At 47.4% G+C, this 26,493-nt stretch overlaps 1 protein-coding gene across 6 annotated transcripts in view; it reads left to right on the top strand.

The window, feature by feature from the left end:
* Window positions 1-26,493, top strand: part of STARD8 (StAR related lipid transfer domain containing 8) — an 83,528-nt gene that overhangs the window by 24,817 nt on the left and 32,218 nt on the right. For 3 of the 6 annotated variants that reach the window (XM_021079619.1, XM_021079620.1, XM_021079621.1), the window contains exon 1: window positions 25,373-25,549. The exons of 1 other annotated variant lie outside the window; for it this stretch is intronic. Coding sequence is in view for 1 of the 5 variants with exons in the window: in XM_021079618.1 (XP_020935277.1) it covers window positions 21,620-21,683 (64 nt within the window). In the remaining 4 variants the exon portion in view is untranslated. Of the gene's footprint in view, window positions 1-21,557; window positions 21,684-25,372; window positions 25,550-26,493 lie in introns of those variants that run through there. 2 more of the 6 variants (XM_021079618.1, XM_005673701.3) reach the window with 2 other exon arrangements.

The following is a 26,493-nucleotide window of genomic DNA, read 5'->3' on the forward strand; positions in this document are numbered from 1 at the left end:
AGTCAATAACAGCTGCTGGGTCAGAGAGCTGCTGTGGTCTCTGGGATTCTGAGACTCCCCAGTCTCATCTCAGACTGTTCAGACCATGGCCATTCTTCAAAACTCAGTTCAAATAGAGTCCACTCCCTGCTTCAAACCCCCTGCATACTATGTATCTGTCTTAGAGAGTGGATCATGTTTTGCCTTGGAGCTATTTACTTTCACATATGGATTAGAAAGAAAATACATTCTCTGAGGAAAAACATCAACCTGTCTATCTGGATATAAAATGGACAGCCAAAGTCCCATAATTCCTCACTCCCACTTTCCATAATGAGCCACTGCTAGGAAGTGTTTGGGTAGCTTCCCATAAAGCTTCTATTGTCAAAGCTACTGAAAATGTGAGAGGAGTTCCTGCTGTGGCTCAGTGGGTTAAGAAGTCAACTAGTATCCATGAGGATGCAGGTTCGATCCCTGGCCTCATTCAGTGGGTTAAGGGTCTGGTGTTGCTGCAAGCTGCAGTGTAGGTTGCAGATGTGGCTCGGATGACCTGGCATTGCTGTGGTTGTGGCATAGGCTGCAGCTGCAACTCCAGTTCAACCCCAACTCTGGGAACTTCCATATGCTGCAGGTGGGGCCCTAAAAAAAAAAAAAAGAAAAAATGTGAGTGAGTGTGATGCTCAGCTGGCTTCTGAGATTAAATACCTCAGTTTGTGTCACAACCCTCTACATGCTGGTCAGATCAGCTTGGGTGAATTTTGTCCCCTCTTTGAATCTCAGTACCCTGCACTGTAAAATAGGATAACAGTTCCTCTCTTGCTATCTCACAGGATTGTTGTAAGGACCAAATGATACAAGAAAAATGAAAGCTTTTTGGAAACTCTTAGTGGTGCTCGATTTATCTCCACTCTTGTCTCTGCAACTTGACTATAAGCACCTAGAGAACAGAAACCTTGGCCCATCTGGAGCTGGGCCCCCATGGCCTCTAGTTCGATGTCTTGTCTTGAACAGGCAGGTGGTGACTCTGCCAAGGCAGGGGGCATAGAGATCCACCCCAGGGTCGGTGCTTTGTTTTTGCTCTGGTTCTGGGCACGCAGTTTCCCGAGATTCCTCTGGAGCCAGACCCAGCTGGGAAGACCATTTTTCTAAAGTCACTTGGCTTTTAAAATGCTGCTCCACTTTGAAAATTCAGCAGATTCCGTTCCCACCCCTTATCTCCCTCAGCTCCAAGTTCCTCAAATTCTGGCCCTAAGTAATGTTTTCAGAGTTCTCAGCATGTGTGTGCACACAGACACACATTTCTGTGTATATATATTTCTGTGTGTATACACATATACATAAATATAAATGACAGAGAGAGAGAAAGTGAGAGGGAGAGAGAGAAGCAGCCAAGAAGATACACTTATCTAAATGAATCAGATATAAAATGATTGGAGCGAGTTCCCATTGTGGCTCAGTGGGTTAAGGACTCGAGGTCTCTATGAAGCTGTGGGTTCGATCCCTGGCCTTGCTCAGTGGGTTAAGGATCCAGTGTTTCTATGGCTATGGCATAGATTACAGCTGTGGCTCTGATTTGACCTCTAGTCTGGAAACTTCCATATGTCACAGATGCAGCCATGAAGAGAACAAACAAACAAAAAATGCTTGGAAATTAGAGCTAGAAAACTCCTTGGATATCATTTAATCCAATCACCCCCCCAACCTTTACCAACTGAGAAACTGAGGCCTAGAAAAAAGACTCACCCAGGGAGCTAGTGGCTCTGACAGCCAAGTAAAGAGAGTGGGGAGGAGCAAAGCTCTGGGCTGAGGGGGTTCAAGCTGGGGGAACTGGCCTGAGGAAAGTGGGTGGGGTCTGAGAAGAGATGAATGTGGCCAGAATGGGAGGATCAATTAGGAGAAGCAGTCAGGACCAGCTGTGAAATTCCCCTGGCAAGCAGAAATATAAGAACTATGAGGGTTGTGGTTTAGCAAGTTATTATGAACCTTGCTGAGCAAGGAGAGGGTGAAGAGAGGAAGAGCAAAATCAGAGGGGCCCAGAAAAGGAGAAGAGAAGGAAGGCTACACTGGGCCAATGGGAAACATTTAGAGCGATGGGTCAATAAGGGCTGAACTGAGCAAGTCAGCAGAGCCTTGTCGCCTGTGGGACATCCAGCCACCTTCCAAGTTCCCACCAGTCTGCCCCCTGGTTTCTTCTAGGCTCCACAGTCCTTATTTCTTAGCAAACTCAGAATTTTCCCACTGCCCACTGTTTGGAGAAGTGGCCTCAGACTGCAGGTTTTACCTGCACAGATTTGACACAAGGGCATCCTGCAGCCTGGCTTGACTGCCAGAGCAGGAACACACTCATTCTACCTCTAGTCACATTGAGAGCTGAGCTCAGTCCATTTTGCAGATGAAGGGTAACATAACATGCCAATGGAAACAACCACAAAAATAACAAAAATAAATATGTATTGCGAACCAGTAGTTGGACTGATCAAGAATGAGAGCTGTAGAGCCAAAATGCCCATATTCAAATCCCAGTTGCACCCTCCATTAGCTGTGTGATCTTGGACAAGTTGCTTAACTTCTCTGTGCCTCAGTGCCCTTTGCGTAAAAAGAAGTTAAGAATTGTGCCTTCTTGGGAGTTCCCATCATGGCTCAGCAGAAACGAATTTGATTAGTATCCATGAGGATGCATGTTCGACCTCTGGCCTCGCTCAGTGGATTAAGGATCCGGTGTTGCCGTGAGCTGTTGTGTAGGTCACAGACACAGCTCGGGTCTGGCATTGCTGTGGCTGTGGCATAGGCCAGTAGCTACAGATCCGATTAACCCCCTAGGCTGGGAACCTTCATATGCTGTGGGTGGTGCAGCCCTGAAAAAGACCAAAAAAAAAAAAAAAAAAAAAAAGAAAGAAAGAAAAGAATTGTGCCTTCTTGAGAAGATTTGGAAGGAGCAAATGAATGGAACTTGTAGAGCCTTTAAACAATGTCTGATGCACAATGCTCAATAAATGCCAGCTGTTATTGTCACCATCATTACATGCTGTGCACTGCTCCAAATGTTTTACTTGTCTTGTGGCCTGTAGTGATCACTCAGAAGGGAACTGAGGTCCAGGTGTAAGAACAACATCTAGTCTTTTGCTTTTTCTTAGATGCAGGATTTTTTTCCTCCAAACAAATCCTGCATGGAAGCTCAATGCAAAAAAGAGATAAAAAGCTGTCTGGCTCTGATCGAAGCAAGTTGGGATTTGTTCTCCCTTCCCCCAACCTCCCCAAGCTAAGCCCCAAGGCTCCTCTCTAGCCACAGTTAAGCACAATTTGCAAGCCCAAATTTGCTAGTCCATCGCACCTTTTTATGTTCAGATGATGATACCCTTAGACCTGAAAGGGCAAGTTACATGCCCAAGGTCAAAGGCTGAAGGGAGCGTGGGTGGCACCACTGGGCACAGAGGACACTTGGTCAAAGAGAACAGCCTCCTTGGTTAAACTAGAACATCGACCATCCAGACTTGGGCAGAGGAGACCCAGGAAAGGAGGGGTGAGCAGGAGGAGAGGGGAGGCTAATCCAGAGGCCCTGGCCCTGGGCCCTGAGTGTGAACAGTCCCTCTGGACCCTCATCACCACCTGGGGACACCCCAGACTTCGAAACAAGAAGGCCCTATCCTCATCAAACCTCTCGCTGCCTAGGGTTTGTGGTTCTGTTGACAAGGGATGTGGTCCCCTGCCCCTGAGCTCTCCAGTCTTGGGGATGCAGCTGACCTGGGGTTAAATCCTGCCCTTCTCGCCTTCTGATTGAACCCTTGGCCCAAGAGAGCATTTTCACAAGGCTCCTTCTTCTTCAGGGTTCTAGGCCAGCAGCCTGGCTTCCAACTCATTGTTGTTGGAGATGAACAAGGGGATGTTCTGGCTCTATGCCCCTTTCACTGCTATGTGTGTAGGCGTCCTTCTCTGTTCAAGACCAGCCACTGTTTATCTAAGAACCTGAGCATTGCTGCCAGCTTTTATTTTCAGACTCTGGTGTGAGTTACCTGAGAATACCACATGGAGGCAGAATCACAGCAGTTTCCCTTAGAGAACTATGGGACTTCCCTGGAATCATTTCTGACCTGATTGTTTGAGCCACTCAGACCTGTAAGCCCTCTGGAAGATGACTGAATTTGGGGGGCAAGGTAGGGCCAAGTACTGAAGGGCAAAGCCCAGGTGCAGTGCCCTGAGTTGCTTGGCTCTCCCTGGATGGGCCCCAGGACCTCCATCTGTACCATGAAGGGATGGAGCAGATGCTCTCTGAGGGCCCACCAACTCCAGGTTGGGCTTCTGTGGAGGTTTGGCCACTCAGCCACTTGGGCTCTCTCTCATGTACTGGCTTGGAATCTCAGGGGGACATACCAAGTGGTGGATGCACACCAAGTCTGCCCACCAAAGTGGCTTGACAGCCTTCCTGGCTAGTCACACAAGGGTGAGGATGCAGGAGGAGGCTGAATGACCCTCCCCCCATCAAGCTGCAAACTGCTCCTCTGTTACAAAAGCAGCTTTCATTCACAGCAAGGCCAGTTGCTCAAATGGACAGAGCCCTGGAACCCTGAGTCAGACTATGGGGTCCATGTTCCAGCTGGGTGGTGCTGTACCTTTGCCAGGTGGTGGAGAGGGGAGGAGGGGCTTCTGCAAGTTCCATGGGGGTGAAGGTGTGTGTGTGCAAAGGCCTGGGCGTGGGAATAGGGGCCGCTGTGGGTGGGTGCTGGGTCAACTTCCCAGGTAAAGGCAGAAAGAATTAGTGGACATTAAACTGAACAGCCTGTGTGACACAAGAATAGGAAGGAAGCAGGAGGCAAGTAAAGGGCTCTGGGGTGAGTCTGCCACTGCTGCCAAGTGCATCTTATCAGTAATTTCTCACATAACAGTTTGGAAGGGTAGCTCTGAGGGCTACAGTTCCTAGGGGCCCGGTCTCTGAGGCTGATGAAATCCTTACAACATATATGCTATTGCTGCCCATCCAGGAACTCTTCTTAGACTTGGTTGCAAGGGCCTAGGAATAATCCTCTCCATTTTACTAAGTCCCAGAAAAGGCTAACAGTTGGGCCATAGATACAGCCAGGTGGAGATGGAAAGGGCTAAGGCTCCTGCTTTCACTTTTCTTTTTCTTTTTTTCTTTTTCTTTCTTTTTTTTTTTTTTTTGGTCTTTTTGCTATTTCTTTGGGCCGCTCCCACGGCATATGGAGGTTCCCAGGCTAGGGGTCCAATCGGAGCTGTAGCCACTGGCCTACGCCAGAGCCACAGCAACTCGGGATCCGAGCTGCGTCTGCAACCTACACCACAGCTCACGGCAACACCAGATCGTTAACCCACTGAGCAAGGGCAGGGACCGAACCCGCAACCTCATGGTTCCTAGTCGGATTCGTTAACCACTGCGCCACGACAGGAACTCCGGCTTTCAGTTTTCTGCCTGCAGTTGGGAAGCTGCAGAACCCTGCTACACACAGCTCTCCAACACTATTCTCTCTACGTATGGTCATTTCCCACTTACATAGTGCTCTCAGATCTATCATCTCGAGGTCTGCAAGACAGAAAAAAAATTATTTCCATTTTCTAGGAGAAGAAGCAGTTTCAGTAACCTGCCAAAGGCCACATAGCTATTGAATGGTGGACTCAGGTCTTGAGGGCAGAGTTGTGCCCAAATTCCCCTCTACTTGTCTACAGAGTGCATTAGGCCAGCATGGGAAGGACAGGACAAGATGAATGAAGCATAAAATTTGAGACCCAAAGCAGCAATCCCCAACTCCCTCGGATGACATTTAAATCCTTTGCTCTTTTCCATGTGAACTTCTGAATTGCAGAGGCAGTCATGGGGTCCTTGGGAGGGAAATGCAGAAGCCAGTGAAGTCAGTTCTCGGAGCAGACCCCAGAGCTTCCAGCTTTCATGGCTTGCTAGAGGTAGATGAGCTTTGTGATCAGGGTGCCACATTTGATTCAATCACATACAGGGCAGAGTGGAGGGGCCTTTTCTCTCCTCCTCTCTCACCACCTGTGGTTGTATTTCATGCTTGGTCACTGAGCCACCTGGACATTCCTCTACCCCATTGATGTTGGGTAAGAAGACTCCAAATCTCTCCACCACCATTTAGTTCTGTCAAGGATGCTTCTGGGTCATTCATTCAGTCTTTTAACAAATATTCCCTAAGTGCCGACTCTTGGCCGAACTACCTCCTGAGCAATGGATATGCCATAAATAATAAAACACACTTCTTGCTATCAGAAAATCCAAACTCTTATTGGACAGAAGACAGACAGATAACTCTACTCAATATAGAATTATGGCTGATGAAACTGAGCTGAAGGAGCAACTGGAAATGCAACAACTTATGCTATTCAGAGGAGGGGCTAAAAGGATCTTTGGGACTTGCCAGGTGCAGGAGACTGGGAAAACACTTTAACCTCTTTGTCCTTCAGTTTCCTCATCTGTAAAATGGGACAATGGTAGCAGCTACAGGGTTTCTGTGATGAGTCCATGAGTTAAAATGTGCAAAGAGCTTTGAATAGTGCCAGGCACATTGAAAGCATCATGTGAGTGTCTGTGAAATAAATCAAGGAAATAAGGAAAATTATTTTTGTGTGTGTGAGAGAGAAGAGCACATGCAACACGTTGGAAGGGTTAATGAAGTTTAGAATGCCAGCTGTTTTGGCTGGGTGAGCTGCTTATGTAGAACTATGAATGTCAACCTTAGAAGTGTGGACTTGTCCCTGTAGATGATGGGTGGCCCTTTCTGAACTGGATCTTGCTGTGGAGGGTGGCAGAGGACTCCTGTGTGAAATGCTAGTACTCTTTCACCAGCCCAGCAGGTGCTGGGTCCAAGAGACTGCCACCAGCCAGAGAGCAGTGAGTTGTCACACATGAAAAGAGAACCAGCCCTGTGCACAGCCCAACTCCTGGCTTAGTAATGATCTAGGGAAGGCTGGGTCAGGGGTAGAGACACTACATCTCTGCCTTCAAAGAGCCACTCATTTCATTGGAATAAGGCCTGCTTCTGCCAAGAATCAACTCAATTTTCCTGGTTGGAAGTAGTGGAGCTGCATGGGTGAGAGGCTCTATTGTAGCCAGAGAGATAATATGTATAGTGATTACTATCCAAGGCTGACAGTCAGGCCTGTCTGAGTTTATTTATTTATTTATTTATTTATTTATTATTTTCCCACTGTACAGCAAGGGGGTCAGGTTATCCTTAGATATATACATTGCAGTTACAGTTTTTTCCCCCACCCTTTCTTCTGTTGCAACATGAGTATCTAGACATAGTTCTCAATGCTATTCAGCAGGATCTCCTTGTAAATCCATTCTAGGTTGTGTCTGATAAGCCCAAGCTCCCGATCCCTCCCACTCCCTCCCCCTCTCATCAGGCAACCACAAGTCTCTTCTCCAAGTCCATGATTTTCTTTTCTGAGGAGATGTTCATTTGTGCTGGATATTAGATTCCAGGTATAAGGGATATCATATGGTATTTGTCTTTGTCTTTCTGGCTCATTTCACTCAGTATGAGAATCTCTAGTTCCATCCATGTTGCTGCAAATGGCATTATGTCATCATTTTTTATGGCTGAGTAGTATTCCATTGTGTATATATACCACCTCTTCCGAATCCAATCATCTGTCGATGGACATTTGGCTTGTTTCCATGTCCTGGCTATTGTGAATAGGGCTGCAATGAACATGCGGGTGCATGTGTCTCTTTTAAGTAGAGCTTTGTCCGGATAGATGCCCAAGAGTGGGATTGTGGGGTCATATGGAAGTTCTATGTATAGATTTCTAAGGTATCTCCAAACTGTTCTCCATAGTGGCTGTACCAGTTGACATTCCCACCAGCAGTGCAGGAGGGTTCCCTTTTCTCCACAGCCCCTCCAGCACTTGTTATTTGTGGACTTATTAAGGATGGCCATTCTGACTGGTGTGAGGTGGTATCTCATGGGAGTTTTGATTTGCATTTCTCTTATAATCAGCGATGTTGAGCATTTTTTCATGTGTTTGTTGGCCATCTGTGTATCTTCTTTGGAGAAATGTCTATTCAGGTCTTTTGCCCATTTTTCCATTGATTGATTGGTTTTTTTGCTGTTGAGTTGTATAAGTTGTTTATATATTCTAGAGATTAAGCCCTTGTCAGCTGCATCATTTGAAACTATTTTCTCCCATTCTGAAAGTTGTCTTTTTGTTTTCTTTTTGGTTTCCTTTGCTGTGCAAAAGCTTTTCAGTTTGATGAGGTCCCATGGGTTTATTTTTGCTCTAATTTCTATTGCTTTGGGAGACTGCCCTGAGAAAATATTCATGATGTGGATGTCAGAGAGTGTTTTGCCTATGTTTTCTTCTAGGAGTTTGATGGTGTCTTGTCGTATATTTAAGTCTTTCAGCCATTTGGAGTTTATTTTTGTGCATGGTGTGAGGGTGTGTTCTAGTTTCATTGCTTTGCATGCAGCTGTCCAGGTTTCCCAGCAATGCTTGCTGAATAGACTTTCCTTTTCCCATTTTATGTTCTTGCCTCCCTTGTCAAAGATTAATTGACCATAGGTGTCAGGGTTAATTTCCGGATTCTCTATTCTGTTCCATTGGTCTGTCTGTCTGTTTTGATACCAGTACCACACTGTTTTGATGACTGTGGCTTTGTAGTATTTCTTGGGAGAGTTAAGCCTCCAGCTTGGTTTTTGTTTCTCAGGATTGCTTTGGCGATTCTGGGTCTTTTGTGGTTCCATATAAATGTTTGGATTGTTTGTTCTAGTTGTGTGAACAATGTCATGGGTAATTTGATAGGGATTGCATTGAATCTGTAGATTGCTTTGGGTAGGATGGCCATTTTCACAATATTGATTTTTCCAATCCAGGAACATGGAATATCTTTCCATTTCTTTACATCTTCTTTGATTTCTTTGATTAAGGTTTTATAGTTCTCGGCATATAGGTCCTTTACCTCTTTGGTCAGGTGTATTCCGAGGTATTTGATTTTGTGAGGTACAATTTTAAAAGGTATCGTATTTTTGTATTCCTTTTCTAATGTTTCATTGCTGGTATACAGAAATGCAACTGACTTCTGAATGTGAATCTTATATCCTGCCACTTTGCTGAATTTATTAATCAGTTCAAGGAGTTTTGGGGTTGAGTCCTTAGGGTTTTCTAGGTATAGTATCATGTCATCTGCATACAGTGACACTTTGATCTCTTCTCTTCCTATATGGATGCCTTTGATTTCTTTTGTTTGTCTAATTGCTGTGGCTAAGACTTCCAAAACGATGTTGAAGAGCAGTAGTGAGAGTGGGCATCCCTGTCTTGTTCCAGATTTGAGTGAGAAGGCTTTCCGTTTTTCCCCATTGAGAATTATATTTGCTGTGGGTTTATCATAAATGGCTTTGACTATATTCAGGAATGTTCCCTCTATACCCACTTTGGCGAGGGTCTTGATCATGAATGGATGTTGAACTTTGTCAAATGCTTTTTCTGCGTCTATTGAGATGGTCATATGATTTTTGACCTTTTTTTTGTTAATGTGGTGTATGATGCTGATTGATTTGCGTATGTTGAACCATCCTTGTGAACCTGGGATGACCCCAACCTGGTCATGGTGTATAATTTTTTTGATATGTTGTTGGATTCGGTTGGCTAAAATTTTGTTGAGAATTTTTGCATCTATATTCATCAATGATATTGGCCGATAGTTTTCTTTTTTGGTGGTATCTCTGCCTGGTTTTGGAATGAGGGTGATGGTGGCCTCATAAAATGTCTTTGGGAGTATTCCTTCTTCTTCAACCTTTTGAAAGAGTTTAAGGAGGATGGGCACCAATTCCTCTTTATATGTTTGATAGAATTCACCTGTGAAGCCATCTGGTCCTGGACTTTTTTTGTAGGGAGTGATTTTATGACCTCTTCAATTTCATTTCTAGTGATCGGTCTCTTCAGTTGGTCTGTTTCTGCTTGATTCAGTTTTGGCAGGCTGTAAGATTCTAGAAAATTGTCCATTTCTTCCAGATTGTCAAACTTGTTGCCATACAGTTGTTCATAGTATTCTCTTATGGTTTTTTTGTATTTCTGCTGTATCCGTTGTGATTTCTCCTTTTTCATTTATAATTTTGGTGATTTGGGTTCTTTCTCTCCTCTTTTTAGTGAGTCTGGCCAGGGGTCTGTCAATTTTGTTCACCTTTTCAAAGAACCAGCTCTTGGTTTTATTAATTTTCTCTATTGTTTTTTGAGTCTCTATTTTATTGATTTCTTCTTTGATCTTTATCATTTCTTTCCTTCTGCTGACTTTCGGACTTTCTTGTTCTTCTTTTTCTAATTCATTTAGGTGGAGGGTTAAGTTGTCCATTTGGGATCTTTCTTCTTTTTTGAGAAAGGCCTGGATTGCTATAAATTTTCCTCTGAGCACTGCTTTCACAGCATCCCATAGATTTTGAGAGGTTGTGTCTTCACTATCATTTGTTTCAAGGTAGTTTTTAATTTCCTTCTTGATTTCCTCATTGACCCATTGGCTTTATAGTAGCATGTTGTTTAGTCTCCATGTAGTAGGTTTTTTCTCTTTCCTTTTCCCATGGTTGATTTCTAATTTCATGGCATTGTGGTCAGAGAAGATACTTGAGATAATTTCTACGCTCCTAAATTTATGGAGATTCGCTTTGTGTCCCAATATGTGGTCGATTCTTGAGAATGTTCCATGAGCATTTGAGAAGAATGTGTATTCTGATTTTTTTGGATGTAGTGTCCTGAAGATATCAATTAAGTCTATCTTTTCTATTGTTTCCTTTAGGATCTCTGTTGCTTTATTGGTTTTCTGTCTAGAGGATCTGTCCATTGATGTGAGGGGGGTATTAAGGTCTCCTACTATGATTGTATTCTCATCAATATCTCCCTTTATGTCTGTTAATATTTGTTGTATGTATCTGGGTGCTCCTGTATTTGGGGCATATATGTTGATGATAGTAACATCCTCTCCTTGGATGGATCCCTTAATCATTAAATAGTGTCCTTCTTTGTCTTTCTTTATGTCTTTTGTTTTAAAGTCTATTTTGTCTGATATGAGCGTTGCGACTCCTGCTTTTCTGTCATGTCTATTGGCGTGAAATATTTTTCCCCAGCCTTTCACTTTCAATCTATATGTATCTTTTGTCCTAAGGTGAGTTTCTTGTAGGCAGCATATTGAAGGTTTTTGCCTTTTTATCCACTCAGCCAGTCTGTGTCTTTTGATTGGGGCCTTCAGTCCATTGACATTTAAGGTGATAATTGATAGATGATTATTTATTGCCATTTGAACCTCGTGTTCCAGTTGATTCTATGGTTCTCCATTCTTCCTTTCTTTTTTTTTTTTTTTGGTTGGATGGTCTCCTGTTATTATCTGCTTGAGTGTATTTCTTTTTTCATTTTTTGCAAATGCAATATTTGGTTTTGGCTTGTGGTTGCCCTGTTTTTTAAATATGCTAACCCCTTCCCATAATTGTGTGTTTTAGCCTGATGGTCCTGTAAGTTCAAACACTTCATTACTATATTAAAATTAAGAAGAGAGACATACATATAAACAAAAAGGGTTATTTACCTCCTAACATCCCTTGCCCACATTTTATGGTTTTGATGACTCTTTTATTTTTTTCTTTTTAATTTTATTTTGTTTGAAGCATGTTCATGATTAAATCTGTATGCTGGCTTATTTGAGTGACTGCTCTCTGATTGCAGTTTCCTCAGTCCTAGTTCTTCCTCTTCTTCTTCTTCTTTTTTTTTTCTTTTCTTTTTTCTTCCCTTTCCTTCCTTTCTTTTCGGTTTAGAGAAGCCCTTTCAATATTTCCTTTAACCTGGGTTTTGTGTTGCTGTATTCTTTAAGTTTTTGTTTGTTGGGAAAAATTTTTATTTCCCCTTCTATTTTAAATGATATTCTTGCTGGATAGAGTATTCTAGGTTGCATATTGTTTCCTTTGAGCACTTTAAATATCTCTTGCCATTCCCTCCTGGCCTGTAGTGTTACTGTAGAGAAATCAGCTGATATTCTTATGGCGGTTCCCTTGTAGGTAACATTCTGTTTTTCTCTTGCTGCCTTTAGGATCCTCTCTTTATCACTAAATTTGCCATTTTTATTATGATGTGTCTTGGTGTGGGTCTGTTTGGGTTCAGTTTGTTTGGGGCCCTCTGTGCTTCTTGTATCTTGAATCCAGTATCCTTTAGATTTGGGGAGTTTCCAGCGATAATTTCTTCAAATATATTTTCCATTCCCTTATCTTTTTCTACTCCTCCTGGAATTCCTATTATGTGTAGATTGGCCCGCTTTATATTATCCCATAGGTCTCTTATATTGCTTTCCAGTTTTTTGATTCGGTTTTCTGTCTGTTGACCAGATTGAGTGATTTCCATTATTCTATCTTCCATATCACTGATTCGTTCTTCTGCATTATTCATTCTGGTTTTTACTGCCCTTAGTTCAGTTTGCATCTCTGCAAATGAATGTTCTAGTTTTTCTTGGCTCCTCCTTATATTTTCTAGTTCCTTTCTGAGGGTATCTGCATTACTGTTCCTATCTTCTCTTAATTCCTTCAGTATTTTCACTATTTCTCTTTTGAACGCCAGGTCTGTCAGACTGCAGAGATCTGTTTCATTGTTGACTGTTTTAGGTGAGTTCTCCTGTTGGTTTGACTGGGGGTGGTTTCTCAGCTTCTTCATCTTGCTTGTTGTTTTCTTTCTCCTGAGGGAGTTGTACTCTCCGTTATCGGGCAGTGTTTGCCTTGTCACTGACGTGGAATATTTCCTGAGGGCTGGCGTTGTTGGTCAATCTTTTTTGAGGCAGTATGGCTTTTCTGGAGTGTTGATGGGGCTAACAGTGTTTCTTTGAAGCAAAGGAGGACTTCCTGAGGGCAGACAGGACTGGGAGGTCCACCCCACGATAGTAGCAGATTTCACTTGGTCATGCAGAGCTTGCTCTGGTGTTTTTAGGCTGTGGGGTTCTTGCAGGGGGTTGGCGGTGTTGGGCAGCTGCTCTTCAGGGGTGCAGCACCCCTGGGGGCTGGAGCAGCTATCTGGGTCACTGAGAACCTAAGAGGCTCTTCCCTAGGGCAGCCCAACTCAGAAGGACAGCCTGAGAATGTAGGCGGATCTTTTCACAGTCTGGCCCAGCTTGTTGCAGCTTTTCTGGGCTGCAGGGGCTCTTCCAGGGGGCTGGTGGTGCTGAGCAGTTATTTCACGGGAGTGGGGCGCCCCCTGGGGGCTTGGGCGGGTAGCAGGGCCGTTGGAGACCCAAGATGCTCCTCCCCAGGGCAGCCCGACTCAGAAAAACCATCTGAGATCTGTTCCCAACACAGCCAGGCTTGTTGCAGCTTTTCTGGGCTGCAGGGGGTCCTGCCTGGAGCTGGCAGTCCTATGCAGCTGGTCCACTAGAGCATCCCCTGGGGGCTTGGGCGGGTAGCAGGTCCATTGGAAACCAAAGAGGCTCCTCCCCGGGGCAACCCGACTCAGAGAAACCGTCGGAGAATTAGGCAGATCTATTCACAGCCTGGCTAAGCTTGTTCTAGCTTTTCTGGGCTGCAGGCCTTTTCTCGGGGGCTGGTGGTGTTTGGTGCTGCTCTGTGGAAGTGTAGCCCCTCCAAAGGGCAAGCAGGCCTGTGCAGGGACAGCCCCTGCGGTGGTAGGCTTCAGGCAATTGTTGAGGCCAGCCCTCTTGGATGGCAGGCAGCCCCAGGTCCGTGAGAGCGTAGGGCGTGGCGGGGGTGGGGAGAGGGGATGCACTGGGAAGCACAGTTTTCAGCTAGCTAGCGGGCCTGTAAGCTTGCTGTGGCGTGGGGGGTATTCTATGGGGACCCACCCCTTCTTTTCTCCCCTCCCCAGCACGGGCGCAGACCAGGCTCTTCTCCCAGGTTCCCTCTGATGTGGCTTTCCACTTCCCCGCCCCTGGAGTATTGCTCCCTTCCTCTGCAACAGCTTTGTTTTCTAGTCTCCCAGGCAGTCTCTGCCCCGTCAAATGGTTTCTAGACCTCCCAAGCAGTTTCCGCTCTGCCCCGCCCCCCTAGCCCGGGGACTAATTTCTGGAGCCGAGGTCTCGGTGCCCAGCCCCCACCCAGGCGTCCCCCGGCCCTTTCCCGGGGACTAACCTCTGGAGCCGAGGATTCGGCGCCCAGCCCCCACCCAGGCGTCTCAATTTTTGATGACTGTGCCCGTAGTTCAGATGGTCCATTGGGTTCTTGATTGGCTTTTCCGTACTCCAACTTCCTGCTACACTCTTCTCTGCATCTGGAGATTCCTCCGGTTGGTTTGATCTTTCGCCCAGTAGGTGACTTTCCAGGGTGCGGGATCCCTTTCTCCTCCGCAGTTCCCTTTCGGGAGCGCCCGTCCCGCTCAGATTCACCTTCTCTCACTCTCCTCTTTTCTCCCGTTCTGCCCAGTAATGTCACGAACTTCTTGCCGTTATTGGAGTTTAGGTTCCTCTGCCAGCGATTGGTTGCTGTTCTGTGTGAGTCATTTATTCTGTAGATGTGCTTTTTTTGTTGTGTTTGTGGGAGAGGGCAAGCGTGTCCTCCTACTCCTCCGCCATCTTGTCCTCTCCTGAGTTTATTTTTTTTTTATTTTATTTTTTTTTGTCTTTTGTCTTTGTTGTTGTTGTTGTTGTTGTTATTGTTGCTATTTCTTGGGCCGCTCCCACGGCATATGGAGGTTCCCAGGCTAGGGGTTGAATCGGAGCTGTATGTAGCCACCGGCCTACGCCAGAGCCACAGCAAAGCGGGATCCGAGCCGCGCGTCTGCAACCTACACCACAGCTCACGGCAACGCCGGATCGTTAACCCACTGAGCAAGGGCAGGGATCGAACCCGCAACCTCATGGTTCCTAGTCGGATTCGTTAACCACTGCGCCACGACGGGAACTCCTGGCCTGTCTGAGTTTAAAGCCCAGTGGTCACTTCCCAACAGCATGGACTTGGGATAATTGCTTAATTTCTCTGTGCTGCAGTTTTCCTGCCAAAAAATGAGGGCAACGATAATCCTTTGACCTCCTCATAGAGTCGTCGTGATGATTAAAGCATAATCATGTGTGTAGAGTACTTAGAACTTTGATTCACATAACAAATGCTTCAGAAATGTGGTTAACTATTCTCAGTGACTGAGGGCCCACCATATGCCAGGTGTCCAGTACCACTGGGGATCAAAGGCAGTGGCCTAGAAGCACATGGATGCAAGTATAATGGGTTTCATCTTCCTGGAGTGTCAGGTTTCCTCAAAGGCTTAAAGGAGAAAAACGTCCACTTTTATATGAAAACAATATGGATATACACTGGAGTTAAGTGGAAAATTCAAGTAGATGTTTAAAAGCAGGGATTTTTAAAGACATTTCCTGCTTGGAGCTGAAGCTTCAGTTTACATCTTCAGTCCCCAGGGTTTCTATACATTCTACCCCCTCAGCCCTCAGGTGCACTTGGGTACAAAAGTTCCCGCCACACAAATACACAGACAGAACCTTTATGACAGATCATTCTGGGGGTAAGGATAACCACCGCATTACAGGGGTAAAAACGGAGGCTCAGGGTTCAGATTCTGCCATCACCACTTACTAGCTGTGTGAACTTAGCAAGTTACATCACTTTTGTCATCCCCCAGTTTCTTCATCTGTAAAACTGGGGTGATGATGATGATGGTAATTAACTGCTTTATCAGATTATGATAAGAATTAAATAGATTAATGCCAGAAAAGCATTTTAGAACAATGCCAGGCATGTAGTTAGTGCTCAATACACACAAGCATTTTATTAAGTCCATTCTTACATTTCCTCCCACAATGAGACGTTGTCAGATAGGTGTCATCCTGTCCATTTGATGAGGAAGGAAGTTGAAGCTGTAAGAGGTTAGGTCAGAGGCCCCCTTCTCTTTATTAACAGAGGGCATTCCTGTAGTGGGAAGGAGGTGGGAGTAGATGACCTCTTAGGTCCTTCCCAGTTCCCATGTTCTGTGATTCAAGTTAAACTTTGGAGCCCTTTCATATTACTCTTCAGGCTGGAGCCCAAGCAGCGGGATTCAGGAAATAGGGGAGGGACCAGACAGGGAGGGAGATGCCTTAGCAGAGTAGGAAATGACTGCTGCAGCCCTTCCTTCTAGGCTTCTGCTGCAAGGGGCTGTGCCCTGCACTCCTGCCCCACCAGAGAGCAAAAGGGAAACTCCTGTGCTTGGAGGAAGCTGACCAGGGCCTCCTTTTACTCAGAAGGGAACTGGCCCTTGTGGCAGGGGCTGTGTAGGGGCTGCTGGGAACTCAAAAGTCAAAGGCTTGACAGCACCAAGCTGGGCACAGAAAGGGACCTCCTGATGGCTGTTTATCCTGGCTGAGCTAGTCCAGAATGGGGACTGTGGATAGGTCGGAGGGTGCTGGGAGAGAGGAATGGGCTCCCTTCTGGTTTGTAATCCTATGGGGGGGAGGGGGAGAAATGACAAAAAAAAAAAAAAATCTCCATGAGGCAGAATGGCCTAGAGGAAGGGGTAGATAGGGAATCTGTCTTAATTCTGAAATGAATTCCCTGTGTGACCTTGGGCAAATCCTCTTCTCCAAGTGAAGAATGCATTTGTTCAATAAATATTTTGTGACCACCTCCTGTGTGCCAGCACTGCCCCAGGAAAAGGGCAAGTGGCTTGGAGATCATCAACATGTTAATCTCTCATTCCCTTCCAGCTCTGCCACTGTGCCTATGAAAAGTGGGTGCAAATTGCAGGCAAATAAGCACAAATCAATTCACAAAACTTTCTTCTTTTCCCCAGCCTGTCCCTCATGAATGGATTTGCTAAGGCCTCATCTTGTGGCACGAGAGAAGGAGATGGAAGAGGAAAAAGTGCTGTGAACCTCAGTTCTGTATCCCCTTATTTTCACTGTGTCATGGGATTATTATCCTCATGCTACAGATGAGGAAACTGAGGCTCGGAGAGGAAAAATGTCCCAGGTTATGCCACAGTTAGTGTAGAGCCACTCTTAGAATCTCCAGCCCCTTATTGGCCATCATCAGAAGTGTAATGCAAATGACCAGGTCTGAGAGCTGGCAACTTACTGCCTTCCCTCCATTATAAACAAAGGTGGATAGGACTCCCCACCATCCTTGAGTCAGGTAATAAAAGTTTGCCTGCGTAGGTGGAGGTTAGGCGTACGCAATGGATTACGTAATTTAGGGTCCTGGGTCCAGGCTTTTCAGCATGGTGGATGCCTTCTCATGTTATGACCTACAAAAAAGGTTAGATAAATATACCTTTGTAAACAAAGACGAACGGTTTATCTATTTCTCCCTACCTGATCCTTCCAAAATTTGGCTTCTCCTGTGGATTTGATAGTTTATTGCAGCCAGATTACAACTAGTTATACTAACCATTGTTTTAATTGGTACTCTTTGTTTCCAAATTGTTTATGCTTTGTGTCTCTCTCTGCTGTACTATGAACTTATTAATGTTACTAGCTATATTATTTATCCTATCTAGTTTATAAGACTATCTCTTGCATTACCCAATGCATAACCAGGTCTCCAACAAAATTAACGATGGCTAAAATTCTTGAAACAATTGATCATACATATAACTCTACATTAAAAAAAGTGTTGATCTCTTTGAGAATAAAAGTAAATATTTATGGAGATGCTTAGATGAAGGCCAAGTCATTTGCTTTCTTGGGCCTCAGTTTTGGGCAAAACAAGAGAGTCTTCAAGGAATGCTTCTGCTCATAAGGTCCAGGATATCCTTGGCCCTAGAAAGGTTTTAAAGGATCGCTTTTGGAACCCAGGGTCCGCTGTTCTTGTCAGACAGATAGTAAGCTAAGGTAGGGGTGGAGAAGGCTGAGGAGTGAGTGAGTCAGTTGGCCAAGATGGCCAGAGCCATTGTTTCCTTCTCCATCTGGCTGTTGGTCAAGGTTTTCTGCCATGTCACGTGGTTGGTGAGATCTGGGGTAGACGGAGGTGGAAGGGCTGACTTGGTTACTAAGATGACCCTCACTATCTTGCATTGAGGTGGGAGACATGGGATGGGTGGTGACACACCTCTTCTGATGGAGAAGGCTGGAGGAGGACTCCAACTGGGGACAGGAAGCCTGATGGAGATGGCGGGGCGGTCAGAGTAGTGGAGCTAAAAGACTTGAGGCCAGTATAGGATAAATAAAGAGGGCTTCCTGATCAAGGTGGGGCATGGAACTTTCTAGTCGCCCTTGAGGGGTCAGGGCCTGCTCAGCCCCTACCTCTCTCTCCCCCATCCTCCCTCCCTGGCTAAGTGGAGGTGGGGGATACCCTAGGCACTTACATCCCTACTTGCTCACAGCCGGCCCCAAGGAACCCGAAGCTCCAGGCGTGGGTGCCCTGGACAATGTGGGGTGAGAAGGGCACCTGCTCGGACCCGCTGAGCTGGAATCGAGGTTTTCAGAGCTGGGCAGATCACACGGGAGGTCAGGCTTGGCTGCACTTAGGCCTGGAGTCCCCGCACTGCTATGCACTCCTGCCCCACTGCTGCCTCCTCTGCGGTTCCAGTTCTGTTTCCCTCTATTTCATCTGTCCGTCTGTCTAAACTCTGCCTCTGGCTGGCAGGCCCGCTTTTTCAGACCTTCCACCCCCGCAGCCTGCTTGCTTCTAATTCTTAGCTGGCTCTCACTCTGTCTCGGGGTGCACCATCATTTGATCCCAACTGTCCATCCGGCTTCATCCCTACTCGCCTCTTTCCCTCTGCCGTCACGTTTTAACACATAGTAGTAGGTTTTAATAAACAGTGTGTTCCCGGCCTCCTATTCCTCCAGCATTTTCTTTGTTGTTGCCCCTGGCATCACACTTGCACCCTTCTGTATGTCTTTCAGTGCCACTGTATGTCTGATCCTAAGTCTGTGTTTTTACCTCTTCATTCCAATGTCCGTCCATCCATCTTTCCCACGTTTCATCTCCGTATCTTTCTACCTAGTCGGTAGCACCCTACACTCCCTGTCAGGTCAAGGGCCCCTTCCTGCCCCCTAGTTGTGTGACACAGGCCAGCCACCCTTGCAGCAACTTTTTGGTCAGCTTGCGTTGCCTGAAAGCTCCATCCCAGGAGCTCCACTCCAAGAGTGACTGAAATGTCGTCTTTTTTTAAATGGAAAAAATATATATTTCTTTGAGCACTGAAAAAATCTTTCCAGGCTCTTTGCAGTCCTTTTCCCAGATAAATTCCCCTGTGCTCTCCCGCCCCCGCCTCAATGGCACATAGGAAATAGCAAACCGGGTTTGCTCTTCATGGACCACGAATGCATTGAAGGCTGCAGACAGCAGAAGAGCCTCAGATCAAACCCTCTGATTGTATACATGTGGACACTGAAGCCCAGAGAGGGCAAGACTCTCAGCCCCATCACACAGCATCTCTGTGGTAGAAGCCAAATTTGCAGGCATCTGGTCCCTAATCTAGAAGCCTTGGTGGGAGTGGGGCCTATGAGCTGCTTTCTTGGTGTTTCTTGGGATTCTGTTGATCCAGAGACATCAGATGTCCAACCTGGGAGCCTTGCTGTCCTCTCCTCTTTCCCTGTCCTCTGGGACCTAACCTGGTGGCCCACCTGCCTGGGTTGGGCATTCTCCATCTGGGGCTGCTGTTGCTTCCAGTACTGGCATAGGAGTTCCAGGAAGATAGGGACCCTTGTTGGGCCTGCCTGACCTCTTCCCCACCCAAGCCCCTACCAGTGTGTGTGTGTAGGGGTACTGGGGAAGGAGAGAGCTATGCTTGTGGAAGGGGAAAGAGACCATTGAGACAGGACAGGGCCTCCAAGGCCAAGAAGAGCCCAGACTCTTTGTTGAGTGGTCCTTGAGCCACACCACACATCCTATGCCCTCTCTGATGTCATTCTGGGGCCTCTGAGGGCTAATCTACAAGGAAAGGAGACGGTGGATGGGTGGCCTCCTGGGCACTGTCTGGCTGAATTGAGATTGCCAAACCCTAGAGACCCATAATCACAGGGTTGGTCTAGGCCAGGCTGTGGGCAGGGCCTGTAAAAAGCTACTCCCTGCCCCCATCCTCCCTCTTACCCCAGGAGCCCTCCAACTTCGTGGGCTGGAGCGTGAGGTTAGGCTGTGGTGGGCTGGCAGTAGAGCATGTGAGTGGGAAGGAAGAGCCTCCTCTTTCCTCCTACTCTGTTTCCTCCTCACCCACCCAAGGTCTGTCTGGGATGCTGCTTCCTGGGAGGGACATGTGGAAGGACCCCAGGCAAGGGAGCAGGATCCTGAGCTCCATTCAGGGGCTCCCAGTGTCCACTGCCACAGGGTGAGTTGAGGGACGCACTGGAGGCAGAGGCTGGGTCTCCTCCCTTTCTCTGCCTTTCACCTCAGCCCTCCCTTTTTTTGCACTTTCCTCTGTTCTGTCTCACCTGGCCCCCTGCTAACCCCATCCTCAGAGGACCTCATACCCCCACCACTCTCCCTTCCGTTGTAGAAGCCCCATTCATGTAGGGTTTCTTGGAGCCCTGCCCAACCCCCCCAAAAGCTCACAGCAGCAGAATAGTCTGGAAAGAAGGGACTATAGAAACAAGGACCCAGTTATATTTTTCCAGATGAGGAAGCTGAGCCTAAACAGGAAGGAGCAAATCTGAAGGCTGAAACTAAATCGGGCAGAAGGAGCTGTTGAGGAAGGTAGAGGGAGGGTTCCCCTGACCTCAGCTGCTTGTGTGTGTGCATGAGGAGGGTGCCGGGCAAGGTGGGGGGCTCATGTCAGAAGTGGACTCACCTTGGCTTATTTCCCTTTAGCACACTGTCCTTCCTCTGAAGAACAGAAATGGTGTATGGCATGGGGCTAGGGGTGGACATCCTGCTCTGAGTGTCTTTCCCTGGGGCAACCCCACCTATTTCATTTGGGCCAAGGTAGGGAGACTTCCTTGAGGGAATGGGGCCTGGGGGGAGGGGTGGGAGAGAGTGAGAGGTGCTCCATCTGCCTGTAGCAGAAAACCTCTAGCTCCTTTGAGACAGGCCAGTAAAGTCCAGCCAAGGTCCCATCCTGGGTGTGAAATGCGACCCATCACTTGGGTCTGTTTTGTGGATGCTGCAGGTCAACAATCTGACACTTTAGCTGGTGTTTGTTGGGGGTAGGGGGCAGGATCTTGGATTTCTAGGGAAGAGCTGGGGACAGAAACTGAGTGGGCCTGGGTTCTCTGCCTCCAGCTGCCTAGTCCAGGTATCTGGAGGCAGTCATGACTTGCCCCAGTACTTCCCTATTGATGGCTCCAGGGGGCAGGTGGGAAGGAATACATGCTTCTGTGTCCTAGCTTGGGGAGGGAGACCCCAGAGAAGGTAAGTGGCCCTGAAATTCCCCTGGCCTGTGCCTGGTGCAGCCAGGGCTCCAGATCCCTTCACAGCCAACCCAGCCCGGTAAAGAGCTCCCCCTTGCAGGGTGCTCTGGGGTGTGGGGTGAGCATAGCCAAGGCAGTCCCCTGGGCTGAGGACTAACAGGGGGTCTTTGTGCTCCTCCCAGGACATAGCTCTCTGTTCCCCACTCCCACTTGGCAATGCTCAGTGAGGTGCCTGTGTGCCCCTCACTTGTGAGCCCCTCCCACCACCACATCCTCCCTTCCCACATCTGGCCTTACTCCAGCTCCCCTTCTTAGTGCAAACCCCCCTGGTGTGGCCATGGCTCCTCAGGAATTTTTTTTTTTTTTTTGCCAGCTGTAACAATCCCACGTTGTGGCAGCCTGATCAACAGCCACTTTTCATGAGGCTGGATGGGAGCCCTGAACCACCAGGCAGCAGTCCTTTGCCCTCCCACGCCTGACTGGTTGGCTTTCGGTGAGGCCTGCATGAATGTGCATGTGCATGTAAGCATGTGTGTCAGAGCACCCATGGTCATGTGTTACACGAGGCTGATCTGAGGGTAATTCATTTTCCTCTCATGGTTCCTATTCCCCTTTTTTTCTTCTCAGCTGAGTTCCTTGGAATTATTTGCTGCTGCTCCTTTTGCCGCGTTGGAAAAAGTAGTGAAAGAGTCTGTTGGGTACCTTCCTGTTGTTACCCTCAGCCATTCCGGAGTGGGGCTATGGTTCTGCCTGCAGCAGCCTGAGGAAGTCCCATCTTGGGCAGAGAGGCGGGTAGGGGCTGCTCTAAGTCCTCTGATAAGTACTTATTGGGACCCAGGTGTCTCAAGATGAGGCTCAGGGTAACAGCATATGGAGTTTCTTTCTGCCACTACCTAGAAGAAAAGGGCTGATTGGCCCCTAGCAAAAAGCTTACCTCTGCAATACCTTCAGTGCCATCCCACCACCTGTCACACTTTACAGGACAGCCTCACATCCAACTGTCTCAACTTTGCCCATTAGGGATTGTGCTCTCCCTTCATTTTAAAGGTGAAGGAACTGATGGTTGGAGTGGCACAATGACTTTCCCTGGGCGACACAGCCTGAAGGCGGTAGAACTGGCTCTAGCACCCAACTGTCCTACTTCCTGATCCAGGGCTCACTCCACCATTGCTCAGTGCCCCTGTCACCATATCTAACAGTTTGAAGCACTTTCTAGGTGCCAGCCAACCATTCTAAGTGGAATTTAGTCCAGTGGATCTGCAAGCAGATATATAAGGTCAAGAATGTGATTATAGACCACATGTTACAGGTGAAGAGACTAAGGCACAGAAAGGTGGCAAGCAATTTGTCCAAGGTCATGCAGCTAGTAAGTAGCAGAGTTGCACTTTGTACTCAGGCTGTCTGGCTCCAGAATCCATCATACTGCCTTTTGTATGTTGCAGCTGGGCTGTGGTAGTGATAGAATGAGGGAAGCCCCACGCCTTGGGCATAGAAACACACACATGCACCTTGAGGCTTTTTCACCTGCCCTCAGCCTACCCGCATGAAAACTCCACATTTCCCTGCATGATGGTTGAGCTGAGATCCAGGGCAACAGCAGAACTATAGGGCACACAGGCAATAGTGAGAGCTGGTGGAAAAAGGGATGCCAGAGGCCTAGAGGCTCCAGTTATCTCTAGAGATATTTAAGATGCAGCCCAGGAAGAAGCCTGTGAAAAGGTACCATGTCCTCATCTTCTAGACACCATTACTAAATTCTAGATAAGGCTCTGGCTTAGGTTTGGGGTAAGGGGCTTGGGGACCAAGGGCTGCCAGTGATTGAAGGAGATGAGCTATCTGTGTTTTTCTGAAGAGGCTGAACTCTCCTTGGTTTTCTGAAGTTCATGGGATAACGGAAAGAGATCAAAAAAGACCAAGAGAAATAGCCTAGACATCGTTTGGGCCATTTCAGAATGTCACAGTGTGGGTAGCAAATATCAGGATTGCAGCTTTAGCTGACTATTGTGTTCACTCGTTCACCAGATGTTTTTTATTGAGTACCTAGTCTGTGTCAGGCACTGTGAAGCTCTCGTTCTAATTATTTATAGCAATTGCTCCTTTTGTAGTTTTGGTTCTCTTTTTGTAGTTTTTGTGCTTCCTATAGTTTTCCCTTTTTTAGTTTTCTGCCTTGATTGCCTTTTTTCTATTTTAAAAAAAAATTGGAGTTTCCATCATGGCTCAGTGGTAATGAACTGGACTAGTATCCATGAGGATGCCGGTTCGATGCCTGGCCTCACTCAGTGGGTTAACGATCTGGTGTTGCTGTGAACTGTGGTGTAGGTTGCAGACACAGTTCGGATCTGCCTTTGCTGTGGCTGTGGCTGTGGCCAGCAGCTGTAGCTCCAATTAGACCCCTAGCCTGGGAATCTCCATTATGCCATAGGCGTGGCCCTAAAAAAAATTAAAAAAGCAAAAAAAAAAAAAAAAAAAAACGAATTGGGTGTCTCAGACCCATCATATCTGATTCAATTAAATGTACCCACTAAAAGGTAAGTTGGGGGTTTTGCTCATTATTCATTTGATTGTATTTATTTATGGTTATCCCATGAGTGTCTTTTAATATTCATTCACCGATTAGCAAACATTACTGAGAAGCTACTGTAGTCGCTGTACTCCGTGTTATGCGGTGGATGGAATTGGTTCTGACATAGTTTCCTGCCATTAGGGAAGCTATAGGGTCATTGCTGGACCCACACTCTTATTCCCTTCTAACCTTTTTTAGAAGCAAGGTAAATTTGGCTCCATTTCAGAACCTTAGGATGCTTGCAAATATAATAACCCAGTCTCAAGAAGGAGGTAATCTCCCTTCCCACCATAAGGGGTTCTGGCTCTGGGTAGGATTTTGTTTCCAGGAGTAAGTTCTGGAGTAAAGGTCTCATCCACATCCAAGACCCAAAGGAACATGGCTCATCTTGAACAAAGTGCCTGCTGTGGTCTTGCTATTGGGAGGAAAAGAGGGGTACATACTGGAAGTAGCCTTGATTCACAAGTTCTCCTCTGATTCTCATCAGGGCTGGCAGGGAAAGAAGGTGGAAGAATTCCAACTTGGCCTAGTGGACTGAAGGCCAGACAGAAGGGGGAACTTGGGGCTAGGTCTGGCTCTGCCATTGCCTCGGATGACCTTAAGAAAGTCACGGTCTTAAAAAACATTAATTTTTGCTCTCATCTGTGTTGGGTACTCAAGGCAACAAGTTGGATGCAGTCCCTGCTTTCTAGGAACCTCAGCATTTCTCCCATCTGTTAGGTATGAAATCGCCCATCTGTTAGGAGAAAATAACCGGTGTGCAGGTATTGTTCCTGCCATGGATTTGCTGGGAAAACTTGTGTGAGTCATCTCTTCTTAGTTTCTGTATTTATACGTGTGCAGGATGGTGGTTGGATGGTGTGGAGTCTTGGGTCTTCCCAGTGGCTAATAGGAGTCCTCAATTCAACAGTGAAATCAAAACATGAACTTATGTTGGACCCTTGTGAAGAAAGACAAGAGAGAAACCAAATCTTAACACTCTGTTTCTTACTGAATTTAAACTGGCTTTCAGGTGGTAGGTACCTGCTGTCACAACTCTTGGGAGCCCTCTCTTGCCATGATTACTGCAGATGCCCCAAGTTTTCCATGCATTTCTCTGCAGAGGTAGAGTTTGGACTCTGAGCTGGGGTTCATGAGGGAGTTGCACAAGATGGGAATGGCAACTTCCTACTCAAATATCTAATTGTTCTCTTGGTGTCCCCAGGAATCGGAAATCTCACATAAGTTGTGTCTTCTGAACTCCCCATAAAATTATCCTCAGCAAGCCATTGAACCTTCCCGTGTGCATGGAATATGTATTTAAATCCTCCACACGGTGCCAGACACAAACAGAGCTCAATAAATATTAGTCTGCGCGCCCAGCCAAGTAGCTCCTTCACCCTCAGGCGCTGGCCCCGGGCTTCTGCCTTGTCCCAGCCCGCCCCCGCCCCCATGCCCACGGCCGCCGCGGTGTGACCTGAGGAAGAGGCATCAGCATGGGGATTGGAGGAGCTGGAGGGCAAAGCCCCGCCCACCACGATTTGGACCGCTTTCTTCGGAGTTCGGTGGGCCGGACTGAGCCCTCATTGGTCGAGGTCCTGTAGGTGGGCGGGGCATCCACGCCGCCCGACTCGCCTCTGTTCCCCTCCCCACCTGCGCCGAGAGTGGCCCCGGGTTGACAACAGCTAAGCGGCGGTGGCAGCTGCCTCTCCAGCTGGCACTGTTACCCCCGCCCGACCCCAGGCTCCACGCGTGCCTCCTGCCGGCTGGCAGCTGCGTCGGGGTCTCGAACCCAAAGCAGCGGACGCGGCCTCCAGGTGGGAGTTGGGGCGACGGCCGGGGCCAGTTAGGGGGTGGTCGGGACAGGCAGGTTGCTGGGGCTTCCGCGCTTCGTCTCGCCTTGTCTCTGACGCGCTTCGGCCCCGGCTCTTAGCTGCCCGGTATACAAGACAGACGCTGAGAGGGCAGTCTGGGCCACTTGAACCACCCAGGCTTGGGGCCAGAGTCGCTGAAATTGGGGGAACCTCCGGAACCCGCCGGCAGCGCTTCTCCCTAGGAAACCCCGCGAGTGAGGTGGTGGGGTGGTGGAGGGTGGCTGACCCTCCGTTATCCCCGGGCCTGGCCAGAGTCCGCAAGCCGTTGCTCTGGGGCTTAGGAGGCAGGCTGGAGCTGGGCGGGGTGGCGGGACTTGGGCTCTGTGGTCGGTCACGCAGCTTTTCCTCTCTTCTCTTCCTCTGCTGTTGAGCGCATTTCCAGGAAGCCCCTGGTCTGGTCTGGCAGCCTGGGCTTTCCCCTCCGCCACTGCCTTCCCTTCTGAGAAACGCCCAAAATTTCCTGGCAGTGGGGATCAAACGAAAACCTTTGGATAAGTCGCGTCTTTCAGGGCTGTTTCCCCATGAACTCTATAACGGGTTTGGATTAGAAAACCTCCGAAGAAAGGCCTTTTAGTGGAAGTTTTGGGGATTTCCCAGTTAGATAATCTGGGGTTCTCACCTCCATTTCTCTTCTCCCATGAGTCTTTAAAGTTAAGCACTCAGGAAACCAAGGTTCAGCCACTAATTCATGTGACCTTAGGCCAGTCATGCTACTTCTGTGGGCCACAGTGTTTTCAACTGCACCTCAGATGGTGGGCTGGATTTCAGTATCTAAAAGTCCAGTCTCTTCGGCTCTGGCATCTGATGACTGGCTGCATGGGTCCAGATTCTTAAACTGGCAGGTAAAGGGTTGTTTCTGAGATGCTTAGGGTGGCAGAAACTAGGCA

The sequence above is a fragment of the Sus scrofa genome, chromosome X (genome assembly GCF_000003025.6).
Source record: "Sus scrofa isolate TJ Tabasco breed Duroc chromosome X, Sscrofa11.1, whole genome shotgun sequence".
In the NCBI taxonomy this organism is placed as follows: domain Eukaryota; kingdom Metazoa; phylum Chordata; class Mammalia; order Artiodactyla; family Suidae; genus Sus; species Sus scrofa.